We start from the raw sequence: 23,844 nt of genomic DNA, 5'->3' as shown, positions 1-23,844 counted from the left end.
CTTTCCATGGGCCACCTCAAAAGGGGTTCCAGACCACACAACATCTGTGGACTAGAATTTAAGAAGGTCTGATCTTGACAGTCTTGCCCAAGCCTTTTGCCGTGCCAGATGCCTAACTGCCGCTAGTTTGACTACAAACTCTGCTAATCATCACTATAGCGCCTTAATTTCTTGCCCTGCAGTTTCAATCCTTGAGAAAGTGATCAGGAGTGGAGTCGGCCGGAAAATCAACACTAAGGCGTATTTTTTCCTCCTGTGCAAAACAACCTACACTCATACTTAAGAATTTTCTAAAACGATGTGCTGGACCCTGGAATGAATGAATATATTCAGCATTTCGCTTTCTGTTTTGGACAGTGCGCGCAGCCTTTCGCCGGCGCCCCCTCCTGCGATTGCACCTGAGGGCCTCCCTTTCCCCGCCCGCCCGCCCGCCCGCCCGCGGCTATAAGGCGCCGTCGGCGCGGCCGTCGAGCAGAGGTGGGCCCCTTCTTGGCCATGGCGGCTCCGCGGCTCCGCTGGCTGCTGGGGGCGCTGCTGGCCGTGGCAGCCGCCCCGTCGCCGCCCTGCCCGCCGACGTGCGAGCCGGAGCGCTGCCCCGGGCGCTCGGCGCTGGCGTGCTCGGCGGCCGGCGGGGAGCTGCGGCCCGACCGCTGCGGCTGCTGCTGGGAGTGCGCGGGCGGGGAAGGGCAGCCGTGCGCCCCGGGCGGGCGCTGCGCCCGCGGACTCGCCTGCCGAAGGCCGCCGGGCGGAGGCGGCGCGCGCGGCACCTGCTCGTGCGCCGAGTCCCCGCTGGCCGTGTGCGGCAGCGACGGGCGCACCTACCGGAGCCTGTGCCACCTGCGCGCCGAGAACCAGCAGGCCGGCCGTCGGAGGGAGCTGCCCGTCATCGCCGTCCAGAAGGGCGGCTGCGGAGAAAAAGGTGCGCGACCCGGCGCTGGCCCTCGCGAGATGCCCGGGCTGGGAGAGCTTTCAAAGCAGCAGTCGGGTTGGCCGAGGAGGGAGAGCCGGCAGTCGACCTGGGAAGGCCAGCTGCCGGGGAGCTGCTGCCCGGCGGCGGGTTGTTCTCGGGGGCAACGCGGGGCTGGACTGTCGGCAGATCATCTCCCGACTCGAGCCTTGCGCTTCTCAGCGGAGTCCGCTCCCGGCTTCAGCCACTCGTGAACAAGTGCAGAGTCCTCAGAAGAGGAACGTCTGTGAAGCCATTTGGGGGACTGGCGGCTGAGTTTATGGATGGATTGCTTGAGGTGACTTCGTCTCAACTGCTGAGCCCCAAGTTAGAATTTTGGGCTCCTCTTTTCCTGCAAATGCTAGAAGTGAATTCCTAGCTTATTCAAATGTTGCAAAAAGGAAGGAATCTGTCCCCTATGAACTGACTCCCTTAGGAAGCTGTTCTAGAAGTTTGCACTTTTCCTCTAGTTAACCCAAGGTTGCTTGCAGCAGCCTTTTCTACCCAGGTATTCTTCAGAGTTTGGCACAGGTATTACAATTCCCATCAGCTAGGATAGTTCATGGCTAGGGATGAGGGGAGTTGCAATCCAATAAAATCTGATCCACTTTGATCATTTCTGCATACACTTTATGTGTTCTTTGTGTATTTCTTTTGTGTCAGGTGCAAACTCTACTGTAGAGCAGGCAATCTGAATCCATGGTCTATGGACCACACTTGGTCTGCAAACTTCATCCAGGTGTTCTGTGACATGTCTGGCTTTGTGGCTGAACATGGGAGGTGGCACATTTATTGTAGTGCATATTAATCTTTAATCTTCATATTATTAATTGTAATACAGTTAAATACAATGTACATTACAGTTGCTGCAACAGACAGAAAAATCATTACATGGTTTTTAAGTGGTTCATGAGGTGGGGCTGGGGTGGAGTTTGGGAACCTCTGCTGTAGAGCAGGGAAGAGTGGATCTATCGATAGCCTTGTGGTGATTTACAGGAGGTAAGCAAGACTCCTCTCAGCTCCCTAATTTTGAAAGAAAGCAGCTGTAGGGGAAAACCAGGAGCGGCTTTTCATGTGACAGGACTGAAAACAAATGCCTGGGCTAAGCATATGCCCAGAGGCCCCTTGCTCCATATTTCTAAGAATATGTTGCCATTCCACTGCTCTCTTGCATCTTGCTCCAGCTAGAGGCTCTCTGGGATCCAGTATAAAAACAAAAGATAGCCTGCCAGTCTGAAGTTTGCCTGTCCCTGCTTGCAGAGCATGTTGAGATCCAACTTTGTATTGGACAAGTGCCAGACACATCCCTTGCTTCACAGGTCTTGTGGATCCCAACAGTCTGCGGTACAAGTTCAACTTTATTGCTGACGTGGTGGAGAAGATTGCTCCTGCCGTCGTGCACTTGGAACTCTTCCGCAGGTAAGCTCCATTAGCCACCTGTCTGCCCATTAACTTTTTTTGCAGAGGTTATTCCTTGGTCAACTGTGGCGCTATAGGAGCTGCCTCTCCCAGCACTTTAAAGCAGGCATAGGCAAACTCGGCCCTCCAGATGTTTTGGGACTACAACTCCCATCATCCCTAGCTAATCAGGGATGATGGGAGTTGTAGTCCCAAAACATCTGGAGGGCCGAGTTTGCCTATGCCTGCTTTAAAGCCAGGAGCTTCAGCCAAAGCAGTGAATGAGGCCATTTTCAGCCTGGGGGAAGGGTGGTCTTGTGTGGAGATGCTTAAGACATAGTCACCACAGCTTGCACACTTTTGTTTTATTTTATTACAGCTGCATATTGAACCTTGGTCACTTGGTTTAAGAAATCTTGGTCAGTTCATCATATGAGTTTTAAATGATTAATGAATCAATTGAATATGCATACATTTGTTTGTAAATAAAAACAGTTTTTGAATAATGTAACCATATTTTAAACAATGCATGGTTGTGCGGCAGCAGGGCACCATGCAATGTGAGAGAGAATGCCTTTTCTAATATGGCCATTGCAGTTTTTAGAAGTCAGAAACCATCAATTTTTTAAAAAAAACGTTTTCCAGTTCAGAGGCACCTTTCCAGTCAGTACAAATATTATTTTTAATCAATTAATCCATCTGATTGCTCAACAAAGCCTGCAAAGTGCAACTAAGCTATGTAATATGAAGGCACTTGATTGAGGCTGCAACGCTAACTCCCTAGTGATTCCTGCTGGGTGGTTTTAGGAGATGGTGGAGGTGTGCCCTCTGCCAGCAGAAAAGCACTGCCTTGGTGTGGCCCCTGAGAAAGAGCTCGAGAGCTTCAAACTGGGCATTTGAAGGGCAAGGCAGAGCTGATGGTGGATCTCCGTAATCCAAAGTAAATCCATTCCTCTCAGGCCGCACCAGCATGGTGTAATTAATTTCTCTCCATTGCCCTCAAATGAAGATGGATGGGAATTACTTAAAATTTACTGATATGTTATCTTCCACCTAGAAGAGCTTTTGACATGGAAATAGATCCACTGCTTGATTATAGGTAAAAGGTAAAGGGACCCCTGACCATTAGGTCCAGTCGTGACCGACTTTGGGGTTGCGGCGCTCATCTCGCTTTATTGGCTGAGGGAGCCGGTGTTTGTCTGCAGACAGCTTCTGGGTCATGTGGCCAGCATGACTAAGCCGCTTTTGGCGAACCAGAGCAGCGCACGGAAACGCCGTTTACCTTCCCGCTGGAGCGGTACCTATTTATCTACTTGCACTTTGACGTGCTTTCGAACTGCTAGGTTGGCAGGAGCAGGGACCGAGCAACGGGAGCTCACCCCGTCGCAGGGATTCGAACTGCCGACCTTCTGATCGGCAAGTCCTAGGCTCTGTGGTTTAACCCACAGATTACTAAGCAATTTGAAGGCAAATATTTCCAATAGCTGACTGCCCTGATTAAAGCTTGGCTTAATTTTTATTTGAGTTATTGTCTGATAGGATATAGTATAGTCATGTACCTGGTCACTGAGCTGCATCACTTCCCTTTATTTTCTTGTTTTTATATCAAACTTTGAACTATTGGGTGGTACAAACATAGATGTTATCTGGGAATTAGTTAGATTTGCAGAAGCTCATATGCCTAAAGAGCTTTCCCCTTAAATATGATTTGCAATGTGAAGGTCATCCTCCTCTCCTCTCCTCTCCTCTGCTGTCTTGTATGGAAAGCTTGTTGTTGTTAATATTTATTTATACATACATACATTACATACATACATACATTACATACATTGCACACGGCTCCCAACAGAATATTTCAAAAGCGATAAAATATCAAACATTAAAAACTTCCCTAAACAGGGCTGACTTCAGGTGTTTTTGGTACCTATTTGTATTTTGTTAATCAAAAGCTAAAGAGTAGGACAGATACAGTATTTGCAGAGCAGGCTCTTCACTTCCAGCATAAGCCTAGATTTGTCCTGATTTTGCAAGTTTCTGCAACGTGCAGACCTTCCAGCAAGATGAGAGATGCTGGGTGAAATGTGTGAGTCTTGCTTTTCCTCCTGGACAGGCCAAACAGTTTTTAAAACACATGGTATGTTTGGTTGTGTGGTTTTTTTTCATGCATTCAGCTTTCACCTCATGCTATTTTCTTATTTTTTTTTTAAAAAAAGCAAACATTTTTATGGATGTTGCAAAATTGTTATGTAACATAGGTATGTTGGTGGCATGACAGATGCTGTCAGACTCCTGCATTGCTCGCTTTTTCCCATTGAAGTGGATATGTTTCTCCCTCATACTGTACTTGCCCCAAGCTTGTCACAAGGAAGGAAAGGTTACATTTGGGCTGATTTGTAGGCAGGGTAAAGAGTCTCACTGGTCTAAACATGCTATATCTCCAGCCTCATTGCTCAGACCTTTGTTTTTACCTGTTTTAAACATGCGTTAATTTTATTTTTAATTGTATTACTCTGTTGCTGATGTGTTCGGCAACCTGGGCTTTGAGAGGAAGGGTGGGATACAAATTGAAATGATAAATGAATGAATGCAGATTTTGTGGCTAGCAGTAGTGAATTTGTCTCTGTGTGACCCTGTGGCAGGTCACCTTACACAAACAAAGAAGTCCTGGTATCCAGTGGTTCGGGCTTCATTGTGTCCGAGGATGGCCTGATCCTCACCAACGCCCATGTTCTCACCAACAAGCATAGGATCAAAGTGGAGCTCCAGAATGGCCACCAGTTTGATGCCAAGGTGAAAGATGTTGACCACAAACTGGACATCGCCCTGATCAAAATAGACCCCCAGGTGAGAATGGCTTTGTTTCTCAGCAGGGCAAGAAACCCCCAAGGCTCAGACTCTATCTTGTCATATTACAGTGGTGTAAAGAGGGTGGCAGAATTCATTCCATAAACTGGGCTGGTATTTGAGAGAGCAGAACCGAAGAAGACCACTACAGCTGCTGCCTCTCAAGCAGCACTAGCTACTTATGGGCAGGAAGAAACAATGGTAGCTTCTCTGCCTACAAACTAATCTGAATTGCCACAGGGGACCAGGTGAGTGACCCCTTTAAAAAATAAAAACCATATTTTAAACCCTGTGCAGATGGCCCTCCCAATCCTCCTGCTGGGCAAGTCCTCTGAGCTGCGTCCTGGGGAGTTTGTGGTGGCTCTGGGCAGCCCTTTCTCCCTTCAAAACACCGTGACAACGGGAATTGTGAGCAGCACGCAGAGAGATGGGAAGGAGCTTGGCCTTAAGGACTCCGACATGGAATACATCCAGACTGACGCCATTATAAATGTAAGAGACCTGGGGGGGGGGGGACGCTCCTCCAGCTCAAATGGGGCAGTCAGTAGCATTGCTGCCAGAAAGTTTGGTGAAGTTTTGGTTTGCCATTCTTCTTGGGTTTCTCCTTCTGTCTTGCATGCTTGCCCGCCTTCTCTTTGATCTTGCAGTGGGTAGAAATGAATGAGGAGGGATTCTTTGAGGCTTGGGGAACCTCTAGCCTCCAAGCCAAAGTTGGCCCCTGAGTTTCCCTCAAAACCACACTCACCTGCCCCACCTGAACGTCATAATACCTGTAGGACTGCCAACATGCCATTGGGTGCCTTAAAGGGTGCTTCTGATAGTTCCTTGGTAAAGAGGCTTGTCGTTTGCACCAGTCAGTCGGTTGCCAGTGACAGCCTGCCCAATGAGATATCCACGGGGAACTCCATAGCGCAGCCAAGCCCTGCCAGGAAATGGAGCTTGAAGCAGCACAAATCACCGGATTGGCAGCTACCTCAAGCCTGCTGAGACCAGTGGGGACCCTGCCCAAGGGGGGCTTCAAGTCAGCACCAATCAGCAGTAACTTCAAGCAATGTTTGCCTGGCCTTTGAGTTTGCCGTGCTGCAAGAGAAAAATGGGTCCTCTGACATTGTGTCGTGTTACAAGCAGGTTGTACAAGGTTGTACAGGGATGGTGGATCTGTCCTGACCCACTTGGATATTCAGGCAGACACATATTTTACATATACATTTTTGCTTCTTTGAAATGTGTTTGTCAGGGACCTTAAGTTCTATAGGAGAAACGGGCCTGGGGTGGGAGCAGATGGTTGAGAAGCTGAAGCCAAGTCAGTCAGAGGCTGGGGCTTTTTTAGGGAGTGACTTAACACACTACAAACCTAAGAAAATTCTGATGATTGTAGGCAAAATGGGCTGTAAACTCTTTGGAAGCGCATTGGCAAATGTTCCATCACCTGGGAATTCTGTAAGAAGAAGTGGATTTGGAATGCATTAACCCCCCCCCCCCCAATTCTGTTCTCTTTTGCAGTATGGGAATTCTGGAGGGCCATTGGTAAACTTGGTAAGCTATTATTTTATTCTTTCTCACCCCTCATTTTTGTCTAAACTTAAAGTGTGTTTTTCTTCCACTAGCCACTATCTGTATTTTTTGTCTGTATTTTTTTAAAAAAATACATTTATAGAGGAAATAATGTGATAAGAGAAAAAAAGGTGTGAAAAGGGATGGAAATCCTTCCGTTTGGCCACAACAGCTGCTCTCTTTCCATTAGGATGGTGAAGTCATTGGAATGAACACCCTGAAGGTCACAGCCGGCATCTCCTTTGCCATCCCCTCTGATCGAATCCGCCAGTTCCTGGAAGATTATCACAATCGCTACATGAAAGGTAATAGGAAGCCCGTTTCTTGTTTTGTGAGGTAGGGCTCCCACACAGACACTCCCTGTAGGCAGTAGAAACGGCTGTAACTCAGCGGGAGCAACTGCTTTGCACCCCAGGATCAATTGCTAACATCTCCAGGCAGAGCAGGTAAAGACTCTTCTCTGAATCCCTGGAAAGGAAATTCCCACTTTCTTATGAATATATAATAGACGTGTTTTTAAGGCTATCAGAGAACCTTCTGTCTAGTTCACACAATCCCTCTGTCCTTTTTTTTTTTGAGTGCAGAGCAGGGGAACACCTGCTTGTTTAGGCCTTTGTGTAAACAGAGAAAGAGAGGGGGCCAGACCCAACCTGTCCTTTCTTTTCATGACTTTGTTGAGAATGCTTCTAACTCTCATGTCTCTCTAGGGAAGATCAGACCCAAGAAAAAATACTTGGGACTCCGAATGCTCCCTCTCACTTTCAAGTAAGTCCTCAGTCCCACATCCCTGTCTTTCACCTGTGTAGCTCCCGCCTGGCCTCTCAGTGTTAGGCCAAGTTCATGTTAGTATTGCATGATTGAAGCCCCCACCCCCCAAATAAAGTTATTTGAGTACTCATTTGCCAGTGGTCACTCAGGATCCTTGTTCTGTAACCTGCCCCTTAAACCATTATTTCCCACCTAGTCCCTAAAACAGCTTAAGTGGGAAACTTCTATTTGCTCAATAGGTAAAACTTGGGGAAATGTTGATGGTGGTGATGTCCTCAGAGTTTCTCTTTCAAGCTGCAGTAGGGCACCCTATCTCCCCAGACAAATTCAAACTAGTGAAGGGTGTGCAGTCTCCTCACACCCACCACCAGTGCCCATGTAGTGTCCCCTGCTGGCAGGGATGTTTCCTGGCAGCACTATCACCAGTTGTGGGGGGAGGGGTTGGGGGAGGCCGTGGCTTGCTATACTCACCTCAGTTGTGCTGCTAAACACCTACAGTGTTTTGATTAGATTTGGGATTTCTGCATTTAGTGGGTAGACCACCTGATTGACTATACTGTCCTGATCTCTTCCCTTAGTCTCATCCGTGAACTGAGACGGCGGGACAGGGATTTCCCAGACCTGAGCTCAGGTGTCTATGTCTACGAAGTGATTCAAGGAACAGCAGCTGCAAGGTAAAATATTCATTTCTACCCACCCATATGCTATTGGGATTGGATAGAAAGTAAGAGTGCTTGCCTTGCTTCTCTGGGAATGTTTCTGATTTAGAAGTGCTGCTCTCTCACACACACTCTCGCTGCAATGATAGTATGGTGCTACCCAAGTTCTTGCAGAAAATGTTTAAAAACAAAACTGCAGCACAGAACTGGATCTTGGCCACAGGGACACACCTGTGCTATAAGTCAGCTTCGTTCAGCACCCACCCCCCATATTTCATGCATCGATTTAAGTCCCTTAAACCCAGTAGTGAACTATGTTTTAATAACAGCATAACGGTGTATGTTGTGTTACCTGCATTAAACACTGGACATATTGCAAAACAAGTGCCCTGCTGTTTAGTTCAGCAACATCGGGGGGCGGGGGCGGACTATGATTCTCCACACCTGCTGGAAGCCCTACTCAAGAGATAGATGGGGGCAGCTGATATTTGAAGAGTGCACTCTGGCTTTGAACCAGTGCATCGCTTAGCTAAGGCTGGCTGCAGCGTTTGTTATGGTGGTTCAGGTTGTGAATAAGGGTCAAGCATATTCTTGAAGAGGTAAAAGCCATCCTAGGCAAGTGGTACCAGTCCTCACCAGGCTGCTCTGTTTGCCTATCTGAGCAGAGGCACAAAATGTCATCCCTTCAAACTTTATTATGAGGGGGTGTTGCTGAAGCCAGTGAGTGAGCTGTTACTGCATCCAATTCCCTGTTCCCCATGGGATTAAAAAAGAGAGAAAGAAACGCTATATTCTTTATGAAGATTTGTACAGAGGTGCATTTACTAAACTGTTTGCATAACCATGGCTCACACGAGTCTTCTAGGAGCAGGAATAATTAGATAGGAAATAGCCCAGGGACAGCCTACCCACTTAGACCCCTCTGTGAATGTTAATTCCCAAGGCGGGCAGGAAACTAGGGCAGACTGAGGCAGCTGTAGAAGAGTTCCCTGTAGAAAGGATGTCTTAACAGCCTGCAGGTGTTTTGGACAACAGCTTCCCATCAGTACCAGCTGCTGGAGGAGATGTAGTCCAAAACATCTGGAAGACACTGGGCTGGGGAAGGCTGCTGTACAGAGAAAGGCCTGAGTGAAGATCACAAAGTGTGCAAACTATGTTTCCAACTTTAGAACAAACTTAAGGTGGTTTTACAGTAACACTTTTAAAGCAAAATTAAAACAAAACCTAATATTCTGGGTGTACTCTAGGCTGGGCAATATGTTGATATATCAGCCAAAACCAGTTTGAGGTTCATTGTCTTGTTCCATATTTGAGCTGGCAACAGATTGCGAATCACAATGTGTGTAAGGGCTAGTGTGCTGGTCCCGGGGGGTGGGTTACAGATGCCGTAGTCAAGGTTCAGTCCTGAGTCACTAGCCTGGAAATAGTTCACAAGGTGCGAGGCGAGGTCCGAAGCAGGGAGCCGGGCGGGGACAGGAACACTCGAAGATCAGAAGCAGGAAGCCGGGCGGGGAACAGGAACACTGAAGGAACAGGACTGGATGCTGGCCGAAACAGCTCTTCAATGACGACGTTGCTCCCGCAACCTGGGACTGGGCTGACTGGCCTTTATCTTCTCTGAGGCCAGGGGCGGCCCCGGCCCCCAGGAGCCCCGCCTCTCCTGGCCTTAAGGCGAGCACTCCTCCTGGGAGAAACCAGTTCCCTTCGCCTCTCTGCCCTAAGCCTCTGCAGTTCAGGAGAGGCTGAAGGGTTACTGGGCCCAGGGGGAGACTCACCTGTAGACACTGAGTCCTCAACCACCTCTGGAACCAGAATGGATTCACCTGGTGCCTGCTCCTGAGGATCCGGCACAGGTGCAGGCTCCTCCGCATCAAGGCCCTGCCCCAGTTCAGCCGGCCCTGGAGGCGGGGACTCCTGTGCAGGCTGGGATTCCTCCGGTTCACTCTCTGAATCGGATTCCCAGGCCATCACAGCTAGGCAATATCTCACCAACTAAACATCACGCTAACTCACCAGCTAAACACTGCAGTGTTATCAATGTCCTGGCAACTGCTACTACTTAGGGGACTAAAACAGATAAATGGCACTATTTTCGATCATCACACACACAGTTTCAGCAGCAGGCAAGCCAAAATACATCCAAATGAGACTTTTGGTTTTGGGCTTGGCTACCAAATGATGGCACTCAGGACACTCCAAAGTACGGTGATGAGTCATAGTGAATACAAAAAATCTGGGACTGCCAGCAGGCCTGCTAGGAGACAGAAACAGCTTGCCATGACCGCAGTACATGTCGGCAATAGCGGTGACAACCTGCAAGGCCTCGCAGTGGCGGCACAATCAGTGGTAGTCTGCAAGCCCTCATGGCGATAACGGGAGGGGGCAGAAGTAGCAGCGGCATCTTGCAAGGCCTTGCAGCGGCAACGCATGTCACCAATAGTAGTGGCAGCCTGCGAGGCCTCAGGGCAACACCAGCTGTGGGGCTTGCAAGGTCTCGCCATGGTGGCAAGAAGTGGCGGTGGCCTGCAAGCTCTCCTGGCAGTAGTGGTAGGCGATGGCAGAAGCTGTGGCAGCCTGCCTTAATGAGGTCTTGCAGGCCACCTGTGCTTCTGCCATCTTCTGCCACAACTGCAAGGCCTCACAGTACACCACTACTTGCAGGCCATTGTCGATTTTGCCTCTGCCACAAGGTCTTGCAGGTCACCACTACTGCAGCCACCGCAACAAGTCCTCGCAGGCTGCCACCGCTTCTGCCGCCCCTGTCCACTACCACGGTGAGGCTTCACAGGCTGCTGATTATTGTGCCACTGCCCCTCCCCTGATCGTTGATTCTGCCATTGCCAGGCTGCTGCTGCCGCTGCTGCCTCCTAGCAGGCCTGCTGGAAGTCCCAGAGTATTGGTATTCGCTATGACACATCACCAAACTTTGGATTGTTCTGATTACCACCATTTGGTAGCCAAGCCCAAAACCAAAAGTCTCGTTTGGATGCATTCTGGCTTGCTTGCTGCTGAAAGTACCATGAGGTGAATACAGTGGTACCTCGGGTTACATACGCTTCAGGTTACATACGCTTCAGGTTACAGACTCCACTAACCCAGAAATAGTGCTTCAGGTTAATAACTTTGCTTCAGGATAAGAACAGGAATCGTGCTCCGGCGGCACCCCATTAGCTAAAGTGGTGCTTCAGGTTAAGAACAGTTTCAGGTTAAGAACAGACCTCCGGAACGAATTAAGTACTTAACCCAAGGTACCACTGTATAATAATTTATCAGTTTTAGACCCTTAAGTAGTAGCAGTTGCCAGGACATTGTCCTGTTTGCCTCTGCATAGTTCCTTCCTTTTTTGATACGATATATCGCAATGTTTAGCTGTTGATATATCGCAATATTGAAAACCAGTTATCGCCCAGCCCTAGTGCAGTCTCCTGGGGACAGATGTTGGGCAGCTGCTTCCACGCCAGGTGCTTGTCTGTCAAAATGTGACTGCATCTCACACACTTTCTATGCTGAATTATAGGGACAGCTGTGATGCAGCCCTGAGGGCAGATGTTCATACAATTCCCTTTAGCCCAAAGAAGTTTTGTACTGACATCCAGTACTCTGAAAGCTTCCCATGTTGACACATGGCCACTGAAGGTGGTAAGGTCTCTCCTAAGACAAGAGTCCCTGCAGTGCTTCTTCCAAAGCAACCTGTGCTTCTTTTAGAAGTTATGTGTGCAGTAGGAGGAAGGGGCCAACCTGAAAGAGTACTTGATAAGGGGAAACTAAGGCTATCTAACAGTTTGGCCACAATAAAAAGTAAGTGTGCCATAATCAAATGCTTCCTATATTTTAACATTTCTGTCTTTGGTTGCAGTGCTGGCTTGCAAGATGGTGATGTCATTATAGCAATTAATGGGAAAACAGTCACTTCAACCCGAGATGTAACAGACACTGTTCAAAACAGTGACACCCTCTCCATTGTTGTACGGCGAGGAAACGAAGATCTCATTGTGACAGTTACACCTGATGAAATTGATTAAAAAAAGGTGCCCTCTGCAGAAAAAGTTTGTGTTGAAATCCTAAATTACTGTATACTCTTATCAGAAACAGTTTAGGAAAGAACTGTACAAAGTGGAAGCATACTTGTAGCTCTTAGTTTTCCAGTATGAACAAATCAGATATTTCAAATAGAAAATGGACAAGCCATTTTCTTTGTTTTTTAAAAAAATACTCATTTAAGTGAGACAAAAGTTAAGCAGGGGGTAGAAATTCCTTTCAATCACAGATCTCTGTAGGTTGAAGGTCACCTTGTGCAATGCCCCTACTACACACAAACAGAGATTTAACTCGACTCATCCCGTTTTCTAGTGCGCCAACTGAAGAGCTGAAGGTGTGACAAATGTTGGAGGTTGCCTGCAATACAAGAATTAAGTTTAATACAGACCTATCCAGGTGCAGGGCTGGCAGGTGCCATTAAGGCCACTTTAGTCTTGAGAATGCCGGCTCTGGTGTATATTCCTTCCAACACCATGAAGCAAAGGCAAAATATGATAGGTAAGTATCTCCTCCAAGGTGTTTGTAACTATTTAAGCACCTACTCTCCAAGTCATGGGTAGGCAAACTAAGGCCCAGGGGCTGGATCCGGCCCAAACGCCTTCTCAATCCAGCCCGTAGACGGTCCGGGAATCAGCATGTTTTTACATGAGTAGAATGTGTCCTTTTATTTAAAATGCATCTCTGGGTTATTTGTGGGGCATAGGAATTCGTTCATTCCCCCCCCCCCCAAATATATAGTCCAGCCCCACAAGGTCTGAGGGACATTGGACTGGCCCCCTGCTGAAAAGGTTTGCTGACCCTTGCTCCAAGTGGTAGCACTTGCCAATCTCTTGATGGGAACAAACAACCTTTTCAGAATACCCATCCCCATACCACTTCCAGTTATTACTCTAGAACATAATTTTTATAACAAATTCAAAACAAGATTAAAATAGTTACACATTTAAGTTTAAGATCTCCAAACTTTATTCTTACCCATCAGTTTTATATAAAAAAAAACCCTGCATCTGCTCAACATGGAAATACATTTTACATGCTGTTACTGAAAAGTACACATAGAATCATAGAATCACAGAGTTGGAATAGACCACAAGGGCCATCGAGTCCAACCCCCTGCCAAGCAGGAAACACCATCAGAGCACTCCTGACATATGGTTGTCAAGCCTCTGCTTAAAGACCTCCAAAGAAGGAGACTCCACCACACTCCTTGGCAGCAAATTCCACTGTCGAACAGCTCTTACTGTCAGGAAGTTCTTCCTAATGTTTAGGCGGAATCTTCTTTCTTGTAGTTTGGATCCATTGCTCCGTGTCCGCTTCTCTGGAGCAGCAGAAAACAACCTTTCTCCCTCCTCTATATGACATCCTTTTATATATTTGAACATGGCTATCATATCACCCCTTAACCTCTTCTCCAGGCTAAACATGCCCAGCTCCCTTAGCCGTTCCTCATAAGGCATCGTTTCCAGGCCTTTGACCATTTTGGTTGCCCTCCTCTGGACGCGTTCCAGTTTGTCAGTGTCCTTCTTGAACTGTGGTGCCCAAAACTGGACACAGTACTCCAGGTGGTAGTACTGGTAGTTGCATTAACACACACAAACACAGCCACAGGCCTGACCTACAGCATGGACTGATCATTAGTCACTAGAACATACTTAAATAGAGGTTAGGAAAGACTAATCAGGTGCTGCTGTGAGTCTAACACACTGAGAAGAGGCATTCTTCCTCATTAATTGCAATTTAAATTGTGGCTGATACTGAAAATAGTCCAATTCCCCTACTTTATTAAAATGAGCCAGCAAATGGCCATTTGGGGAGGGCAGGGGCGATTTACTACACTTGGGTTTCTCTGGCTTTGCAAAAACATTCTGAAGTTCTGCAATAAATTGGGCTTGACATTGCTAAATGTCAAGATAACTACTTCACCCACATCCCATCACAATATAAGATTTACAGAGAATGAGGAAGCAATCCCGAAGACTTCACGTCCTTTTACAAGAAAGGGAAACTTAAGGGAGCATTCTGTCTCATGTGGACCTGTGGGCCAACATTCTTATGGGAAAACAGTCCTGCCAGCGTGAGCTAAAATCAAACAAGAAAGTAACTTTTGCAGTTACATCAACTTCACTAGGTATTTTCAGCTAATATAGGCGGCATAAACTTATTTGGAAAATCTCTTCTAAAGTGTATAGCAATGAGAACTAGGATTAAGCACAGTAGGGTAAGCACCTCCTAGAGCGTACACAAGTGTGTAAGGATATAAAGAACTTCAATACCTTCATGACAGTTGTAAATCCATTTTTGAGGTTTATTCTACAGGGCAGAAGTCTTCCCAGGTCCTTGTGGATGGGGAAAGCATAGCTTCCATTTAAACAAGACAATGAGGTATGTATAGCAGAATTATGGTTTGCATTTTTCTGGTATTTCCATTTTAGAAGGATGTCATTCCACAGCAAAATGAGTACATCGGTGTAGCCTCTATACCTGCTACAAGACACGATCCAAACATTAGACCTCCAGCTGAACAAAGAATCTCCTCCCATTTCTTCTTTGGTTTAGGTCCAGTCAGAGTTGTAGACTTTCAGTAAATGGTACACCAGTTGCTTCCATCACTGGGCATCAGTCCCCCAGTGATAAGAAGAATCAAGTCCACAAACCACCAGATCCCAAGTCCTCCAAGAGTGAGCAATTTCCCTACAGCTGTGCCTGTGTGCCCCAGGCAGAAGCGATCCACTCCAAAGCAGCCCAAGAAAAAGGAGTAGAGGAGAGTAGTTATGAAGTAGTGCCCCGTGTATCTGACAGAGAACAAAATTGAATAAAACTTTCACATGGTGAGCTGGTATCTACCCTTGCCTTCACTGTACAACAGTTCCCTCTAATGGGCATAAAGGAGCATGCACAGAATCTCTATGTACTGTACTTAAAATGTACTAGCCCAGGGGTTGTCAACCTGGTCCCTACCGCCCACTAGTGGACATTTCAGGATTCTAGGTGGGTGGTAGGGGGTTCTATGGCACAAGCTGAATCCTCCTTCCATCGAGCACTGGTGGGCAGTAAGGAAATTTTACCATCAGGAAAGATGAATTAGTGGGCAATAGGTATAAAAAGGTTGACTACCCCTGTACTAGACTGTGCCTACATAGGCCTTGGCTGGAGCACTGAAGAGACCTGCATTTACTCTTAGTTTGTGAGCAAGAATAGTTCCTTACACTTGAAGTCAGTAAGACACAATATGGGAGAGGAGAGTCAGATCTGTCTTGCATAGGACTCATCCACACTTCCATTTGTGCTGCGCTTTCTAGGCACAGGCCCATGATCTCTAGGTCCATTTTCAAGAAGTTTGTTGTTGTTGTTGTTGTCCTGCCGTTTTCCCCAGGAAAACCTGCTGTTTACCTCTGAATTGGAACAAACTGCAATTCGCGGAAAACTGATGTTTGTTCCGATTCAGTGGCAAACAACGTCCGTGTCATAGCTGGACCAAAAAAAGGCAGCTTGGACATAGAGCTGTGGCTAGAAAGTATGGCACAAACAGAAGTGGGGATGAGCCTGTGCACTGCCTGTCACACAATGAATGTTGAAAAGGAATTCTGGGTTCAATAATCTCAAGAAACAAAGCAAAAAGGAAACTCACTTTATGCATGGCTTATTCCCCCGCCGAAACGTCCGCTGGCCTGCACATTCGATACCATCCAGTGCCTTGCATTGGACCTGAGTGTGGCTCACATCACTATATGCCTGACCACCAAACTATTACAGGGACAAAACAACAACAGCGGACAGAATTGAGAATTTATTGGGCTAGATTCCTTGTTTTAAGTATACATTTTCCATAATGAATAAATTTATCTTGGAACATAGGGAGCAGGAAATCGAGCCTCTCTTTATCCCTACCCCAAATTTGCCAGACATTTATCTAATGTTAGAGTAGCAAAATAATCCCTTTTGAGCCCACCTTGAGACATCCGTAGCCCAGTTCCTCTCGTGCACTTGCATTTCCACCATGATCCATGGGAGCCTCACACTCTACAAACTCCTCAGGTCTGCAAATAAACCACAAGGTGAGTTTGATTTTGAGAAGAAGTGTTCCAGAGTTAAGTACAGAAGCACCAAGGAACAAGAGCTGGAACAAAGGCTGAAGTCAGAGCACAGCAGTAATTCATGAATGTTCCCCAGTTTCCTTAGATTGATCAGGCTAGCATCAATTTAACCCCATCCCTTCTCCAGTCTGCTTCCATAGCAGCCTCTCCGGCATACTGTACCTTCCTAACTGGGGCAGTTTACTGCTTGCACCTAACCTTTCATCCTTGACCCCAGACACCTGCTATCAAGTTTAATACTCCATTTCCAACACACTCCCTTCTCCCTTTCCCATCAACCATCCCCTCTCTTTGCCCAAAATCAACTTCTGCCACTCCCCTCCAGGCCTTTGTCTTGCCTCCAGTTTGCTCCGATTCATATCCCAGCCCTAGACTTTGGCAACGCCTTTGTCTTCCACCCCAGCACCACTCATCCTTCCATGCACAAGCCACAGCCTTCCACTGTTAAAAAACCCTTTGTGTTCCATCCTTACCCCTTTAGTTCTTCACACAAAAACTGAACTAAACTAAGGAGCTTTCACACCTGTGTGCCCAGAAAGCAGCAGTTTACACCAGTAGCAACTGGATTTGCATCTGTGTTTAAACCACCATCTCAGCTGACTCCTACTCTGAGCTGGCAGTATACCATATTTTTTGCACCATAACACTCACTTTTTTCCTCCTAAAAAGTAAGGGGAAATGTCTGTGCGTGTTATGGAGGGAATGCCTACGGGTGGCATGCCTACAGATTTTCCTCCTCTAAAAACTACGTGTGTGTTATAGTCGGGCGCGTGTAATAGAGGGAAAAATACGGTAGTCCTTTATTGCTGAAGTTTCTGTCTGGATTTTTTAAAACAATGCAATCGGTACAGAAGTAATTTTTTTTAAAGTTGACCTTAGAGTGTAGGAGTGAATGCGCCTTAAGTCGAAATGTCTATCACTGTACCCAGGACCATTCCAAGACATTTTGGCAACAGAGAAGCAGCAAAACACTGTGCCACCCTCCACCGGCCTCAAATTATGACCCCAGGAGCAGCCCCTGCCATTTCCTCCCTGGGATGGGAGGAAACCAGCAGCACCTCCTATTCACCAAGATGCCACTGTAGAGGCAGCATGGGGCAGGGGCTGCCGAGGAAGTGGCAGGTCTGGCCTCCAAGAAACACACCACAGCAGTTGCTACTGTAGCACTGGTTATACATTCCTGGGAGGCCAGATCTACTGCCCCTGTGGATCCTGACTCCTGCCCCCAGAGGTTGTGGCCTAACCTTGCAGTCCTCACTGCACTCCTCAGCACTTCTGTTGTTGTTTTTTAAAATATGGAACGCTTCACGAATTTGCGTGTCATCCTTGCGCAGGGGCCATGCTAATCTTCTCTGTATCGTTCCAATTTTAGTATATGTGCTGCCGAAGCGAGCACTTCTGAACACCCACCAGGGCCCACCAATTTTGATGCTTCCTCTGGCCCTCACCAGAGCAAGAAACTACAGGACACAATTTAAAATTTCCAACAGTGCCCTAGGGCAGGGCTGTAGCTACCAGGGGGTGGGGGGCTAGCTGGGATTTTTTACCCTAGGACGGTGAAGCCTCCAGAGGGGCACCATTGAGGCTCACAGCCTGTGTGTAAGTACACAAATGCATGGGGGAGGGGGTGCCATACTGAGCCTCCCACCCGGGTGAAATAAAGCCTAGTTTTGCCCCTGCATTCCTCCAGGCTGCTTAATGTGACAGCTGGCAAGTGCCAGCCAGACGCATACCTCTGCCAAGCAGACCTGCCAAGACAGTATGCCAAGGTATTTTTTAATTTTTTTTACTACATTTAGACCCCCCCCCCTTTTTCTCCAAGGAGTTCCAGGTGGCAAACACTGTTCTTCCTCTCCTCGTTTATCCTCCCAGCAACACTGAGAAGTTGTGAGGCCTCTTGGGTTGTGGGTTCGAGCCCCAGGTTGGGCAAAAATTCCTGCCCTGCTGCAGGGGGTTGGACCAGATGACCCTCACTGTCCCTTCCAACTCTACAGTTCTGCGATTCTACCACCCAAGGATACCCAGCGAGTTTCATGGCTGTGGTAGGATCTGAACCCTGGCCTCGGCGAGCCCCGTCACAGATCCCAGCCGGACCTCGCCCGCCTCCTGGGCCCCATATCCTTTTAACTCCCTTCCCCTATTCCTCTGCCTGACTGGGCCGGGGAGAGGCCGGGGTGCCAATCCGAGCTGCGCCAGGAAGCCGCCTCTCAGGCTCCGGCGAGGAGGATGGCCGCCTCCCCGCCCCCCCCCTCCAGGAAGTCTCGCGGGACCTTACAGGTGGTCGCAGCGCACGAGCGGGCCGTGGGGGCCGTGGGGGCCTTGGCAGGAGAAGGCGCCTCCGGCGGTGGCGGGGGGCTCCGGGCCGGGCTGCTCGGGGCCGAGGGTGGCGTTGTGCTGGAGGCTGCGCGGCACGCCCTGCAGGAGCAGCAGGTTGCCCAGCAGCAGCGCCGCCTGCCCGCACAGCAGCGCGTAGCAAAGCGGCGGCCCTCGGCCCGCCATGGCGCCCGCCGACGCCGCGCCGAGAAGCTCCTTCGCCGGGTACCCAGAAAAGCCGCGCTCCGCCCTGGCCTCGCCTCCGCCCTCTCCGCCAATCAGGAAAGGGGATTCTCGGCTAGCCAGTCGGAGGCGAGGGGCGGGCCAGGAGGCGGGGAAACGGGTAGAGGGCCGCGCCGCGCGCATTTCCGGCGGAGGGGAAAGGCGTCATAGGGCCGGAAGGCCGCTGTAGGAGTACAGCCAGCCGCGCTCAGGGAAGTTGGGAATTGTAGTCCAGCTAAGTTTGTATATGAGTACATATTTAAATCTTAAATTATTTTTATTGCGTTTTCAAATATATAGGAACATCAAAAAAGAGGTAACAGCATATACAAAAAACAACAACCCACCGTTCTTTCCGACATAGGACAGATATAATAAGGTCATGAATATACAGACATTTCATTAAAAAGAAGTAACAAAAAGTAAAAAGGACAAAGTCCTTTGTGGCACAAAAGAGGCCAAACCTGTTTTTGGTAGGTGACATGTATTTTTCACATCTGATGTATTGGCATATGAAATATGAAACCATGAAACACTATTCCCTTGTAATAAGTGTACATTATGGGTAATTTTCTTCAGTATTGCTGTATTGCTATACCTTGGTTGAAGAGACAAATAGTCCAGGTTTTTGCATTGGAGGGTCTATAGTTTGTGGAGAGGTTATAGGATGTCAACTGCACACTGAACATTTGTTCCAATTTACTTGCAGGACTATTACCGTATATGTTGTGGGTCATCCCACACTTTCGGCTGCATTTTCCCATCACTTTCCTTACCACAAAAGTTCAGATTATACTGCAGAAACCTGAATTTGCTGATATGTTAAATTAGTGGTACAGTGGTACCTCAGGTTACATGCGCTTCAGGTTACATACGCTTCAGGTTACAGACTCCGTTAACCCATAAATATTGCTTCAGGTTAAGAACTTTGCTTCAGGATGAGAACAGAAATTGTGCTCCAGTGGCGCAGCGGCAGCAGGAGGCCCCATTAGCTAAAGTGGTGCTTCAGGTTAAGAACAGTTTCAGGTTAAGTACGGACCTCCGGAACGAATTAAGTACTTAACCCGAGGTACCACTGTAGCAGCAGCCTGGAAAGGCCACCAGTGTTTGGGAAGGCACTTGCTGGTGACAAGCTGTTTAAGATACTGTGCTGCTGAATGCAAGTATTATTGCAAACCATATAATAAACCAGGGCTACCTGATGTGGGAGCAAGCTGCTTATTTGATGGCTGCACACTGGCAGAAAGCTTGTCTGCTACAAAATGTGAGTTCAGACCAGAACAAAAGTAAAGTGCAGCTTGGTCCAACCAAAGGTCTGCACTGTCCACTGAAACAGTGCCCAAGCCAGTGCTGACCCAGTGTGTGTTAGCTGTGAAAAAAGCAAATTCCATGCTGGGGGTCATTAGGAAAAGAATTGAAAATAATGTAATATACAATTACTGTACTGACTCACACTTGCAAACATGAAAGGGTTAACCTGAGCTTTAAGCTCTTTACCAGAGTGAGTGTGCCTTAGCAGGCTTGCAGCAGCCTCTGCTCCCCACCATCCTGGTTCTCAGTCTTTTCTCTTTGTGCTTCCTGGAACAAGCAAACAAGGAATCATGCAGACAGTTGCTCCCAGTTGAAAGAAAAACCAAATGAACTGAATATCTCCAAAGGGGAGATTTAAAAACCTGCATCTTTGCTAACCCAAAGACTGCAATATCTGTTTTAAAGTCATTTGGAACCTTTTTTTATCTTTGTTTTATTGCCAAAAGGACAGAGACTTGTTTGGTGCCATTTCTAAAAACTGAATAAAACATTCACTTATTTGCAAAGCTAGGTGTCTGTGATTTATTCTAGCCAAGTATTTTCATGGGAAATGTTGTTTAAAAGTGGATGAGGGCAGATGTAAATGTAACCAGTTTAAATGTGCTTGGAGCAAAAAAAAAAGCTTTAGCCTGCTGTGTTTTTCAATGGCTTGGCATTTTCCCTTCATTTCTCCAAATATTATATAAATTTATATATAAATAATTTTATTAATTTCCAACATTCACTAACTCAAGCAGTTATAGATACCCTTGTAACCCCATACTCTTCCAAATCTGTAACAATATTAGAGAGTTGGAAAGGGTTTTCAAAGGGCAATCGAAGGGGTTGGAGTGACTCCCGTATGTGGAAAAGTTGCAGCATTTAGGACTTTTTAGTTTTGAGAAAAGGTGAGTAAGAGAAGTTTATATTTATTTTATTTATGCATTTAGTTTTTCATTTTACATCTCATGCATTTTCCATCTTATAATATTTAAAGTGGTATCTCTGGTTGTGAATGGAATCCATTCCAGAGGCCCGTTCACAACGTGAAAAGCCCGCAACTCGAAGCACCATATCTGCAAAGGTGCATGGCGCGATTTGGTGCTTGTGCGCATGCGCAAAGTGTGGTTTAGCGCTACTGCGTATGCGCGAGTGGCAAAACCTGGAAGTAACCCTTTCTGGTACTTCCAGGTCGCCGTGGGATGCAACCTGACAACGTAGCATGAGGTATGACTGTATAATAAATCTTTATTGCAGTCCAAAGACCCATAGAACAATTTCAGAACAAAATACAGTTAAGACAGCCAACCACAAAAGAGAGAGAAACCGAGGCGGTCATTTTGTTTTGTCTTGAGCTTGATGATCTTTGTTTTTTTTATTTCCGAAAGAAACTTTGCCATGGCCAATGTAATATCATTAGACCAATCATCCAAAAGATTTAATATGGGAGGCTTCAGATTTTCCTGGCAGATTTGCCAGTAGGGGTTTGATCAGTTGGTCCCTTTCTTGCTCGTACTGCCCACAATGCAGTAAGATATGCTTAATGCAATCGACGTCCTGAGAACATAAACAAAGCCTATTCTGCTAAGGGATGCCTCTCAGCCTACCATTTAGAACTTCCAAAGGAAATACATTTAGTCTGACTGTGCTAAATAAATGCTGATAGGTTGGTACAGACAGGTTTCTAAGATATGAGGGTATCTGAAAGTCATACCCATATTGGATTCCTGCTGCTACTGGGCCACAGATTACATGAGATTGAGATCACAGGTCGCTATGTGAAATGTCCCAGAGCCTTTGCCTCAGGGCTTCAAGGGCGGTATCATAGCCCAGATGATACAAGAGGGATGAAGGCAGTCCAATCAAGGTGGCTTTTCTGGCCATAGTTTTCAGCCATGGGCTGATAAACTCCTCATTGGTTAAATGTAGAAATAATTCCTTCCCCAGGCCAAATACTGAGATCTTGAGCCAGTATCTCAGGGCAGCCCACCATGCTTTAGTGGAGAGTGGGCATTCACCTGTTTCCAAAAATAGAATTGAATTTGGGACACAGTTTGGTCCTGTAATAGGGACCAAAGAAACTTTGCCTGGAACCCGTCTAACTAGGGAAACAAACCGTTGTACCAGACGTTTGAAGCGTAGAGAAGTTGGGAAACCAATTTTGCATTAAAGACTCTTATGGCTGATGGAACATACTGACCTCCCCTTGTAAAAAAGAATCAGAGTATAACAAGTTTCCTTAACTCCAGCTTTTGATAGGTGGTCTGCCAGTGGTAATTCCAGGACTTTGAGTGATTAAATAAAAGCTCTAGGTATTGGAAATATTTGTTGTTGTTGTTTAGTCGTTTAGTCGTGTCCGACTCTTCGTGACCCCATGGACCAGAGCGCTCCAGGCACTTCTGTCTTCCACTGCCTCCCGCAGTTTGGTCAAACTCATGCTGGTAGCTTCGCGAACACTATCCAACTATCTCGTCCTCTGTCGTCCCCTCCTCCTTGTGCCCTCCATCTTTCCCAACATCAGGGTCTTTTCCAGGGAGTCTTCTCTTCTCATTAGGTGGCCAAAGTATTGGAGCCTCAGCTTCACGATCTGTCCTTCCAGTGAGCACTCAGGGCTCCATTTCCTTCAGAATGGAGAGGTTTGATCTTCTTGCAGTCCGTGGGACTCTCAAGAGTCTCCTCCAGCACCATAATTCAAAAGCATCAATTCTTTGGCTATCAGCCTTCTTTATAGTCCAGCTTTCACTTCCATACTTTTCACATTCCACTACTGGGAAAACCATAGCTTTTACTATACAGACCTTTGTTGGCAAGGTGATGTCTCCACTTTTTAAGATGCTGTCTAGGTTTGTCATTGCTTTTCTCCAAAGAAGCAGGCGTCTTTTAATTTCGTGGCTGCTGTCACCATCTGCAGTGATCATGGAGCCCAAGAAAGTAAAATCTCTCACTGCCTCCATTTCTTGCCCTTCTATTTGCCAGGAGGTGATGGGACCAGTTGCCATGATCTTCGTTTTTTTGATGTTGAGCTTCAGACCATATTTTGCACTCTCCTCTTTCACCCTCATTAAAAGGTTCTTTAATTCCTCCTCACTTTCTGCCATCCAGGTTGTGTCATCTGCATATCTGAGGTTGTTGATATTTCTTCCGGCAATCTTAATTCCAGCTAGGGATTCATCCAGCCCAGCCTTTCGCATGATGAATTCTGCATATAAGTTAAATAAGCAGGGAGGCAATATACAGCCTTGTCGTACTCCTTTCCCAATTTTGAACCAATCAGTTGTTCTATATCCAGTTCTAACTGTAGCTTCTTGTCCCACATAGAGATTTCTCAGGAGACAGATGAGGTGATCAGGCACTCCCATTTCTTTAAGAACTTGCCATAGTTTGCTGTGGTCAACACAATCAAAGGCTTTTGCATAGTCAATGAAGCAGAAGTAGATGTCTTTCTGGAACTCTCTAGCTTTCTCCATAATCCAGCGCATGTTTGCAATTTGGTCTCTGGTTCCTCTGCCTCTTCTAAATCCAGCTTGCACTTCTGGGAGTTCTCGGTCCACATACTGCTTGAGCCTTCCTTGTAGAATTTTAAGCATAACCTTGCTAGTGTGTGAAATGAGTGAAATTGTGCGGTAGTTGGAGCATTCTTTGGCACTGTCCTTCTTTGGGATTGGGATGTAGACTGATCTTCTCCAATCCTCTGGCCACTGTTGAGTTTTCCAAACTT

At 47.0% G+C, this 23,844-nt stretch overlaps 2 protein-coding genes and 1 non-coding gene across 4 annotated transcripts; 1 reads left to right on the top strand and 2 right to left on the bottom strand.

The window, feature by feature from the left end:
* Positions 1-469: 469 nt before the first annotated feature.
* Positions 470-12,215, top strand: HTRA4 (HtrA serine peptidase 4). 2 transcript variants are annotated; one of them, XM_028708770.2, is made up of 9 exons: positions 473-919; positions 2,266-2,365; positions 4,984-5,188; positions 5,486-5,680; positions 6,692-6,724; positions 6,933-7,047; positions 7,450-7,507; positions 8,089-8,184; positions 12,026-12,215. In XM_028708770.2, the coding sequence occupies exons 1-9, from the start codon at positions 496-498 to the stop codon at positions 12,189-12,191; spliced, it is 1,392 nt and encodes a 463-aa protein (XP_028564603.1). In that variant the 5' UTR covers positions 473-495; the 3' UTR covers positions 12,192-12,215. The 2 variants fall into 2 exon arrangements, with proteins under 2 accessions (XP_077775898.1, XP_028564603.1); XM_077919772.1 differs by lacking the exon at positions 6,692-6,724 and having other exon boundaries at positions 470-919.
* Positions 12,216-13,149: 934 nt separating this feature from the next.
* TM2D2 (TM2 domain containing 2) lies at positions 13,150-18,858 on the bottom strand. The gene is made up of 4 exons (XM_028707758.2): positions 18,577-18,858; positions 16,157-16,244; positions 15,836-15,951; positions 13,150-14,999 (listed from the first exon to the last, which is right to left on the bottom strand). Exons 1-4 carry the CDS (start codon positions 18,798-18,800, stop codon positions 14,786-14,788), a joined length of 642 nt encoding a protein of 213 aa, XP_028563591.2. The 5' UTR covers positions 18,801-18,858; the 3' UTR covers positions 13,150-14,785.
* On the bottom strand, positions 17,591-17,697 carry LOC114586014 (U6 spliceosomal RNA). The gene has a single exon (XR_003704029.1). It is a non-coding gene; the product is annotated as a U6 spliceosomal RNA (small nuclear RNA).
* Positions 18,859-23,844: the final 4,986 nt, after the last annotated feature.

Source organism: Podarcis muralis, chromosome 15 (assembly GCF_964188315.1).
Source record: "Podarcis muralis chromosome 15, rPodMur119.hap1.1, whole genome shotgun sequence".
Lineage (NCBI taxonomy): Eukaryota > Metazoa > Chordata > Lepidosauria > Squamata > Lacertidae > Podarcis > Podarcis muralis.
This window is presented reverse-complemented; position numbering and strand designations above follow the sequence as displayed.